The sequence below is a fragment of the Alosa alosa genome, chromosome 11, assembly GCF_017589495.1.
Source record: "Alosa alosa isolate M-15738 ecotype Scorff River chromosome 11, AALO_Geno_1.1, whole genome shotgun sequence".
NCBI classification, from domain to species: domain Eukaryota; kingdom Metazoa; phylum Chordata; class Actinopteri; order Clupeiformes; family Clupeidae; genus Alosa; species Alosa alosa.
In genome coordinates, this window is record NC_063199.1 from 16,973,379 (window position 1) to 16,983,708 (window position 10,330).

Genomic DNA, 10,330 nt, shown 5'->3' on the forward strand with positions numbered 1-10,330 from the left:
GTACTTATAAGACAGTTCCTGCAGAGCAATGCCGAGGTTGTGAGTTCGAGCCTCACCTGGAGCATCTACTCTTTAAGAAATTACTTTGGCTCCTGACATATTCAGCTCATCTTCAATGAAACCAGAATTTGTAGAAAATAGTGCTGAATGATTCCTCTGTTCTGTCTGTATTACTACATTACAGAATTTCTAGAAAATGGCTGAATGACTCCTCTGTTCTCTCTGTATTACTACACATTCTTTATGGCTCCAGTGGCGCAATCGGTTAGCGTACTTATAAGACAGTTCCTGCAGAGCAATGCCGAGGTTGTGAGTTCGAGCCTCACCTGGAGCATCTACTCTTTAAGAAATTACTTTGGCTCCTGACATATTCAGCTCATCTTCAATGAAACCAGAATTTGTAGAAAATAGTGCTGAATGATTCCTCTGTTCTGTCTGTATTACAAGATTACACCCTATGTGCTGAATGACCAGTTCTGGTATTACTACATCGGCTCCAGTGGCTAATCGGTACTTATAAGACAGTTCCTGCAGAGCAATGCCGAGGTTGTGAGTTCGAGCCTCACCTGGAGCATCTACTCTTTAAGAAATTACTTTGGCTCCTGACATATTCAGCTCATCTTCAATGAAACCAGAATTTGTAGAAAATAGTGCTGAATGATTCCTCTGTTCTGTCTGTATTACTACACAGTTTCCCTGATGGCTCTGTATTACAGTGGCTCCAGTGGCAATCGGTTAGGTTCCTGCAGAGCAATGTGGTACTTATAAGACAGTTCCTGCAGAGCAATGCCGAGGTTGTGAGTTCGAGCCTCACCTGGAGCATCTACTCTTTAAGAAATTACTTTGGCTCCTGACATATTCAGCGCATCTTCAATGAAACCAGAATTTCTAGAAAATAGTGCTGAATGACTCCTCTGTTCTGTCTGTATTACTACATTTCTAGAAAATAGTGCTGAATGACTCCTCTGTTCTCTCTGTATTACTACACATTCTTTATGGCTCCAGTGGCGCAATCGGTTGGCGCACGGTACTTATACGACAGTTCCTGCAGAGCAATGCCGAGGTTGTAAGTTCGAGCCTCACCTGGAGCATCTACTTTTAAGAAATTACAGTTCATATTCTGCAGAAAATAGTGCAATGACTCCTCTGAGGTTGTGAGTTCGAGACAGTTCCTGCACCTGAGAGCATCTGGACATCTTTTTAAGAAATTACTTTGGCTCCTGACATATTCAGCGCATCTTCAATGAAACCACAATTTCTAGAAAATAGTGCTGAATGACTCCTCTGTTCTGTCTGTATTACTACTGTGAGTTCGAGCCTCACCTGGAGCATCTACTCTTTAAGAAATTACTTTGGCTCCTGACATATTCAGCTCATCTTCAGAAAATAGTGAAAATAGAATGACTCCTCTGTTCTGTCTGTATTACTACACAGTTCCCATGGCTCCAGTGGCAATGCCGTTAGGTTGTGAGTACTTATAAGACAGTTCCTGCAGAGCAATGCTGTGAGTTCATCTCACCTGGAGCATCTACTCTTTAAGAAATTACTTTGGCTCCTGACATATTCAGCTCATCTTCAATGAAACCAGAATTTGTAGAAAATAGTGCTGAATGATTCCTCTGTTCTGTCTGTATTACAAGATTACGAGAATTTCTAGAAAATAGTGCTGAATGACTCCTCTGTTCTCTCTGTATTACTACACATTCTTTATGGCTCCAGTGGCGCAATCGGTTAGCGCGTGGTACTTATAAGACAGTTCCTGCAGAGCAATGCCGAGGTTGTGAGTTCGAGCCTCACCTGGAGCATCTACTCTTTAAGAAATTACTTTGAATGATTCCTGACATATTCACACAGCATCTTCAATGAAACCAGAATTTGTAGAAAATAGTGCTGAATGATTCCTCTGACATCTTTTCAATGAAACCAGAATTTGTATTGCTGAATGACACAGTTCTCCTGTATGGCTACAGTGGGCTCCAGTGGCTAATCGGTTAGCTGGTTCCTGGTACTTATAAGACAGTTCCTGCAGAGCAATGCCGAGGTTGTGAGTTCGAGCCTCACCTGGAGCATCTACTCTTTAAGAAATTACTTTGGCTCCTGACATATTCAGCGCATCTTCAATGAAACCACAATTTCTAGAAAATAGTGCTGACTGACTGCTCTGTTCTGTCTGTATTTGGCTCTACATATTCAGCTCCCCCATTTGGCTCCAGAATGGCCTCTGTTCTGTCTGTAATCGGTTATGGCTCCAGTGGTACTTATACTTATAATACAGTTCCTGCAGAGCAATGCCGAGGTTGTGAGTTCGAGCCTCACCTGGAGCATCTACTCTTTAAGAAATTACTTTGGCTCCTGACATATTCAGCTCATCTTCAATGAAACCAGAATTTGTAGAAAATAGTGCTGAATGATTCCTCTGTTCTGTCTGTATTACAAGATTACGAGAATTTCTAGAAAATAGTGCTGAATGACTCCTCTGTTCTCTCTGTATTACTACACATTCTTTATGGCTCCAGTGGCGCAATCGGTTAGCGCGCGGTACTTATAAGACAGTTCCTGCAGAGCAATGCCGAGGTTGTGAGTTTCTTATAAGACAGTTCCTGCATATTCAATGCCAGAGGAAAATAGTTCTGAATGATTCTCACTCTGTATTACTACACACTCTTTAAGAAATTACTTTGGCTCCTGACATATTCAGAGCTCATCTTCAATGAAACCATTTGCAGAAAATAGTTCAGCTGAAACCATGAAATTACTTTGGCTCCTGACATCTTCTGTCTGTATTACAATGAAACCAGAATTTCTAGAAAATAGTGCTGAATGACTCCTCTGTTCTGTCTGTATTACTACACGCTCCCCATGGCTCCAGTGGCGCAATCGGTTAGCTCGTGGTACTTATAAGACAGTTCCTGCAGAGCAATGCCGAGGTTGTGAGTTCGAGCCTCACCTGGAGCATCTACTCTTTAAGAAATTACTTTGGCTCCTGACATATTCAGCTCATCTTCAATGAAACCAGAATTTGTAGAAAATAGTGCTGAATGACTCCTCTGTTCTGTCTGTATTACTACACACTCCCCATGGCTCCAGTGGCGCAATCGGTTAGCGCGCGGTACTTATAAGACAGTTCCTGCAGAGCAATGCCGAGGTTGTGAGTTCGAGCCTCACCTGGAGCATCTACTCTTTAAGAAATTACTTTGGCTCCTGACATATTCAGATCTTCAATGAAACCAGAATTTGTAGAAAATAGTGCTGAATGATTCTCTGTTCTGTCTGTATTACAAGATTCTTTCTATAGTGCTGAATGACTCCTCTGTTCTCTCTGTATTACTACACATTCTTTATGGCTCCAGTGGCGCAATCGGTTAGCGCGCGGTACTTATAAGACAGTTCCTGCAGAGCAATGCCGAGGTTGTGAGTTCGAGCCTCACCTGGAGCATCTACTCTTTAAGAAATTACTTTGGCTCATATTCAGCGATGACATATTCAATGATTCATCTTCAATGAAACCAGAATTTGTAGAAAATAGTGCTGAATGATTCCTCTGTTCTTTCTGTATTACTACACACTCCCATGGCTCCAGTGGCGCAATCGGTTAGCTCGTGGTACTTATAAGACAGTTCCTGCAGAGCAATGCCGAGGTTGTGAGTTCGAGCCTCACCTGGAGCATCTACTCTTTAAGAAATTACTTTGGCTCCTGACATATTCAGCTCATCTTCAATAAAACCAGAATTTGTAAAAATAGTGCTGAAACCAGAATTTCTAGAAAATAGTGCTGAATGACTCCTCTGTTCTGTCTGTATTACTACACAAGAAATTACTTTGGCCATGGCTCCAGTGGCTAAGTGCTGAATGATCGGTTAGCTTGGCGGTACTTATAAAGACAGTTCCTGCAGAGCAATGCCGAGGTTGTGAGTTCGAGCCTCACCTGGAGCATCTACTCTTTAAGAAATTACTTTGGCTCCTGACATATTCAGCTCATCTTCAATGAAACCAGAATTTGTAGAAAATAGTGCTGAATGATTCCTCTGTTCTGTCTGTATTACAAGATTACGAGAATTTCTAGAAAATAGTGCTGAATGACTCCTCTGTTCTCTCTGTATTACTACACATTCTTTATGGCTCCAGTGACATGCACAAATAATAATTCATGAAATTGACATACATAATTAATTACATACATCATTAATTACATAATAATTGTAATTAATGATGTGAGGCAGCACATCGTCACATGGCTTCTGTCATATTGAGCTCATATTCATTGAAATGAGACACCTGTATAAAAAAGAGCTGTATGGCATGTCCGATCTGTCTTTATTTCTACACATTTTGAGGCGCTCCAGTGGCACAACCTGTCATTGCTCAATACTTATAAGACAGTTTGAGTAGAGCAATGCTAAGGTTGTGAGTTGAAGAACATGTAAGTCTGTGTACATTTGACACCACTTGTTGCACCTGCTTTAAATCTTTGCCAAGTGGATTTAGTAGTATTGTGAGTTTCATCCTCAAATTTGACACTACTGTTAATCTCCTGCTAGGAGAGCTATGCAACTTACTTCTGAGAATTCACCATCCAGCAAGTTCATATGAAGTCACTATCCCAATATTTGACTGCACACTGATTTTCTTTTTATTCCACTGAATTTCTGAACTGTGTCTGTAGCTCCATTACATTTGATAAACACAATATAATAAACAGATCGATATCTATTATTAACTTGCAGAAACTTCCTTGCCAATGTCTAATGTCTATCCAATCCTCAGCCACTAGGACACAATTTCACAGCTAAGATCTGCCCAACACCACAGCCACCTCTCCCTGTCTCTCCAAAACACCAGTGAGGCAGAAGCTGCCGTGCCAATGATCTGCTTAGGTCTTATGGCTTCTCATAGTGCTAATGGTATCGCTAGTAACTCTCAACAGCTGCTCTACTGAACATGAATCTGTGGCTGTAATATTTTTTTAAATGAATTACAAAGTCAATCTGATAGCCTCGGTGACAGGTTGGTATAGACCCCAGTTTTAGATCTCAAAAAAGTCAAGCAGCTCTCACAGTCTTTGTCATCCAAAAAAAAGAATACGAGAAAAAGAGTGAATTGTCAATGTCAGAAAAGGTAGGGTACGTCTTCTTTGAAAAGAAGAGTTAGGGAAGAGAGATGGGTTGTTCTCTCTGTATTGTCAAAAACATGCCAATATGCTTGTATAAGTTATTTACATGTAACTCTTGCTATTGTCTTTTTATACTGATACTGTTTTAATACTGTGTTAAGAAACATGTAAACAGTTTGCTAATGGAAAACTCTGAGCTGCTCTATGATGGTAAGCTCCCCTGGTGCAGGTTTGCTTTGCATGTGGGGTCTGGGGGGAAGCCTGGCAAAACCAATAAGTACATGGAGAGAAGGGGGACACCAGGCAGAGGCTGAAGAGGTGACTTACTGGGGCGTCCACCACATTGAGGAACTTGAGGGCCAGCAGGTCGGGTCCATTAGTCTCCTCTGGCTCAGGTGTCTGTGACTCATCACAGGGCATTACAGGCGGGAACGAGTCAGAGATTGGGGACTGGGAGGACTGTGGTAAAGAGAGCAGATTAATAAGTATATGGCCACACTTTATACTGAGCATATTTTAATCATGGCATCAAACTATATTGAGTAACAAAAATAACTGATACATTGTGATTGCATGATAGTAGGTTACCGAAAGATTATTACACTGTGTGTTACACTGCGAAGAAAGCCATATAAAATGTATTACCAATACTGTATATATTATCGACATGTATTGGTAGTATTGGTGCATTTAGATGTGAATATAAGTACTGAGGAGGGAAAACAGCTGTTTGAGGCTGCTGCTAGTGATACTCTCTACTTCAGCCAGATGTCGTTGCATTGATGACAGCTACCACAAAAATAAATGTTCTGACAAATATAAATAGCTTTCTAAGTGTTGCAGTCAGAAAGAAATGAACTAGGTGTCACTGTATGAAAACGTGATCATTTTGCCTGTGCATGCACTGAAGAAAGAGAGATAACTGTTGTGCCTAGTCTAGCAGCTAGCAATAACCACTGTTGACCAATTATGCGTGAACTATGGGGCAGAAAAGTCTCCTTACAGTTCAAATCTTGCTTGCAAAATAACAATCAGCTTGACAATAAAAATAAGTATTGGCAACTTGCCCATTCATAAAATAATAATGTTGTTGTACACGTTTTTGAAAATATGGACCCTAAAATGTTTTCAGATTAAAAGCACTGAGCAATGATGCACATTACAACATACCGTAAGACTTCATTTGGAGGGTATCAACAGAGAGAGAAACAGGGAGTTAAATATAACCCAAGGACAGGCTGAGTATGGAAATGGCACTGCCTAATCTTCACTCTGTCATCTGTAAACAACACTGGAATCATGTCATGACCCCAACCCCCAATTCCCCTCCGCAGTGTGTGTGTCGTCACCTGCTCTCTCTTTAAAGTCAGATCATTCGCACCTGCCATTTCCTCAACCAGACACTCCATCACATGGTACGGCTGCTCTTATATGCCCTGCACCATGGCTGCCTGCCATCATAACAACATTATGACCAGGAAATTACATTTGAGTAAACTGGAAATACTACAGCACAGCTGGTGGGGTTAAAGTAGATATCCGAGAAAACTAGAAAAGCCAGAAACACAACTATAGATCCTTCCAATCTGTTCTTGGAGCATTTTCGGTTACAGTCAACACAGGTATTTTCCATTTTTGTTTATTCCCGAGTTGCCATTACCCCAGTGTTGTTTTCTGAGCCACCAGAAATGCCTTGAAAGTTGAAAGGGTTTATATGCTTGGTTGATTGTCCTGTTTCCCAAATGTGCCCCTTGATGTCCTGTTGCCATCATAACTGCCTTATCTGTGTACTGTCATTAGCATAATCTAGAGATGCTTCAGTAGGCCTATAGTGACTGTCCATTAAACCCCATTAGTCTTGTTCACTTACTGATAGGAGGATCTCTGATTGGGACCTGCGAATGGTGCCCCGTCTCCTGGCGGATGGGCTTCCAGAGGATATGATGGCTTTAAAGTCTTCAATATCTAAATCATAAACGATATGATGTGCACTTACTCAGAGACGTAAGAAGCAACTACTTCCAGCACTCATGATAGTTGAAAGAGCACACTGATACCGACTGTTGACTGTTATTCACAGTTTTGTCCTACATAAATGCAGATATTGATAAAGCACTTCCCAAGCAAAGCAAACAACTTGTATACAAACCCATGGCATTGGCTCAAATCCAGTTATAAAGTTATGTCTTTTATACAATCCAAATATCCAGAAGACCCCACACAACATAAAACCACCCCTCTAATGTGTTGTGTTTCCCCTGCAGTATGGTGCTCATTTACTGACTGGACGTTGAATGCGCTGGACCTAGAGTACACCAGTATGCAAAAGAAGAGCCAGATATTTGAATACCAAACATATGAATGCAGTCTGTGCAGGAGAAGCGACCAAGCTCCTTCTATTAAAAGCCCTTTATGTGACACCAAAGCACTGACTATACTAGGGCTGCAACCAAGATTATTTTCATAGTCGATTAATCAATTAGTTGTTTGATCAATACAATGTCAGAAAATATGAAAGTATCAGTGTTTCCAAAAGCCCAACATTACTCAAATCCCTTGTTTTGTCTACACGTCACATATTTAGTTTACTATAATAAAGGAGTAAGTGAATTTGAAAACATTCAAATTTAAGAAGCTGCAATCGAAATTTCTTTACCTGTTTTTCATAAAAAATTAAACACAAACTGTTTCCGAAATAGTTGGTGATTTATTTAATAGTTGACAACTAATCGATTAATAGATCCTAAATCAAAAGCTGATACCCAGCCCCTCTGAAATCCATACAACACATTTAGTCAAAAGACTGGGTTATCTCAAGTGATGTCATAATGTGTAGGAATACAGGTGTATGTGTAGGACTACAGGTGTTACTTTTTATTTCCACTTGGCTTGATAATAACTATATTGTTTCCCAGCATTTCAGATAAGGTTGTTATTTATCCTTTGTGCTGTGCAGTTTTGAGTATTTTGATTCTGTATTTTGAAGTCTTCACCTCCCACAAATAGTCATTGAGCCAGACCCTCTAATTTTGGTCAATAGGTACCATTCAAGGTAAATAAGTCTCATAGTGATTTTGACAAGTTATACCACCCTAGAATTTCAAAATATGTGATATTGCATTTGGGGTAGCTTTTTGTGTTTTATCAGCCTGTTTATGTCCATTGTATGTCTATGGAGGGATATCTTACAGGTGAATAGGCTAACCGAGTGAAATGTTATTACAGGGGGTGTTTTGAATTTGGGTATTTTATATAGATCAAAATACTGCCAACATCCATTAAAAAAACATCTATTATCGCCATTTTCATAACTCTTAAACAGAAATCTCCACTTCGTTTCACTTGTACTTACAAACACTAAAGTTTCCAGTTATACTCCTATATGCTAGAGGATTTTATAGAGGAGGTTGTTCATATATGATTTGTAACCTATAGTATGGAAAGTAAATAAATGTTCTGGAGACATACTGTATAACATGTGTTTTCAGCAAATGTATGAAGACATTCTCAAAAAGGAATAACGTTTATCTTATTCAGGAATAATATTTCACTCTAATGTCACCAAAACAAAAAAACAAAAAGAAGAATTTTGAACATGACTTTATCCAATGTTAAGATTGTACTTGAAATATATGCAAATGATTGCATATTTCATTAGATCATGTCTCATTTACATATTTATACATCATATTTCAGAAAACTTCTAATACAAAATATTATTGACATAATGTAAATAATCAGCTATGGAAGTTTTGTGAGGATACCTATTAGTTAAGATTATTTTTAGCCTACCTGTAATATATCCCTGCATAAGCATGTAACAGACATAAATAGGGTGATAACACACAAAAATCTACTACCAATGCAATGCTATCACTTATTGTCTAACTCTAGGGTGGTATACTTTGCCAAAAATCACTATGAGACTTATTCCCCAGATGGTACCGACCAACCCCTCTGGCTCAAAAACTAAGCAGTAAACAAACGTATAGTAGCCAAGTATATCCAATCTTTCTAGAATCTAATACTGTCATGAAAGCTCACCATGTACTTTTGCATTTCCCCTAATTAGCATGCTTGTGAAAAAACAATAGATCTGATTGACTCTCCAGTGTACACCTCACATCCCAGGCATTTCCCTAAAGCCCAAAATAAGCCAATAGTGTCCAACCAAATAATTTGACTACTAGTCAAAGTAAAGGAGATACCAACTTACCAGCAGTAAGAGCCGAACTGTAGTTGCCCATTGCAAGAAGGAAGCAAAGGGGTGATACTGAATGGAAGAGAAATAAACTGTCCTAGAAACAGTGTGAACTCTGCTTTCACAGGAGAGGAACAATAGAAATAGAGAGAATAGAAGATAAAGCCACAGTAAACATTTCACATTTTCAGGAATATTTCTCATTCTCATTGTCTCGAGTGGTGGATCACAAAGTTAACCCTTTCAGACAAAATCAACCTGGGTTGAACCCTAGTCGAAGCATATGAAAGGGATATTAGTGGCACATGAATGTCAAGAAACTCGTACTGTATGTGAGGAACTAAAGATTGTATGTCCACTCTGGTAGTTAACCCAGTTGATACAGTATAAAGACATCAGCTTTGCCTTGCTGTGGAATAGCCTCGTTCACACAATCTCATTGTACAAACATTCCACACCATGTAGTAACATAACTATTGGCGGCAACCCTACACCAGCCAGCCTGACTCCTGTGCACTGCCAGTGCCAGGGCATATGCATTGTCATGTCTAAGTTTAGCAGCAATGATTCATTGTGTGTCGCACTCACTAGTCCAAGAGTGCAGCCCATCCAGTGAATTCTGTGTCTTTTGACACCATGTGAAGAGACAACCTGGCTGAGAGAGAGGGTTGATGGTCTACATGGAATTCACTTCATTGCACATCATTTTTTTTTGTTGAGAAAACAAAGGGATAGTTTTTGTGTGGTACCTTACCTGTTATTGACTCTCTGACATTGAGGGACTCATGATGAATATATAAACTCCCATGTAGTTCTGTTTGATCTATCCTGTTGCCCACTGTAACTAGGCCTAACACTTACAAAGTCGGCAAACCCCCCTGTCTGGGAAATTCTCTGACTAAACCATTCATGTAACTTCCGTTTCTATAGACACATGATGACTGTCTCTCTCTGTGTCGTTGTCTGTCTGAAGCCAAGTGCCAGTGACATTTCTCTCAGTACCCCCCTCCCATAGTGGC

At 39.9% G+C, this 10,330-nt stretch overlaps 1 protein-coding gene and 6 non-coding genes across 10 annotated transcripts in view; 6 read left to right on the forward strand and 1 right to left on the reverse strand.

Moving 5' to 3' along the window:
* The window catches only part of si:dkey-71d15.2 (SH3 domain-containing kinase-binding protein 1), an 18,147-nt gene extending 7,883 nt beyond the window's left edge, over window positions 1–10,264 (reverse strand). The window contains exons 1-5 of one of the 4 annotated variants that reach the window (XM_048257935.1): window positions 10,066–10,264; window positions 9,900–9,962; window positions 9,327–9,426; window positions 6,981–7,075; window positions 5,438–5,569 (exon numbers count right to left, since the gene is read on the reverse strand). In XM_048257935.1, the coding sequence (XP_048113892.1) occupies window positions 5,438–5,569; window positions 6,981–7,075; window positions 9,327–9,357 (258 nt within the window). In that variant the 5' untranslated portion in view covers window positions 9,358–9,426; window positions 9,900–9,962; window positions 10,066–10,264. Of the gene's footprint in view, window positions 1–5,437; window positions 5,570–6,980; window positions 7,076–9,326; window positions 9,427–9,899; window positions 9,967–10,065 lie in introns of all 4 variants that reach the window. The other 3 variants (XM_048257936.1, XM_048257934.1, XM_048257937.1) reach the window with 3 other exon arrangements.
* Window positions 999–1,091, forward strand: trnai-uau. The gene is given in 2 exon segments: window positions 999–1,036; window positions 1,056–1,091. It is a non-coding gene; the product is annotated as a tRNA-Ile (tRNA).
* Window positions 1,713–1,805, forward strand: trnai-uau. The gene is given in 2 exon segments: window positions 1,713–1,750; window positions 1,770–1,805. It is a non-coding gene; the product is annotated as a tRNA-Ile (tRNA).
* trnai-uau lies at window positions 2,863–2,955 on the forward strand. Its single transcript is given in 2 exon segments — window positions 2,863–2,900; window positions 2,920–2,955. It is a non-coding gene; the product is annotated as a tRNA-Ile (tRNA).
* trnai-uau lies at window positions 3,081–3,173 on the forward strand. The gene is given in 2 exon segments: window positions 3,081–3,118; window positions 3,138–3,173. It is a non-coding gene; the product is annotated as a tRNA-Ile (tRNA).
* On the forward strand, window positions 3,344–3,436 carry trnai-uau. Its single transcript is given in 2 exon segments — window positions 3,344–3,381; window positions 3,401–3,436. It is a non-coding gene; the product is annotated as a tRNA-Ile (tRNA).
* trnai-uau lies at window positions 3,574–3,666 on the forward strand. The gene is given in 2 exon segments: window positions 3,574–3,611; window positions 3,631–3,666. It is a non-coding gene; the product is annotated as a tRNA-Ile (tRNA).
* Window positions 10,265–10,330: the final 66 nt, after the last annotated feature.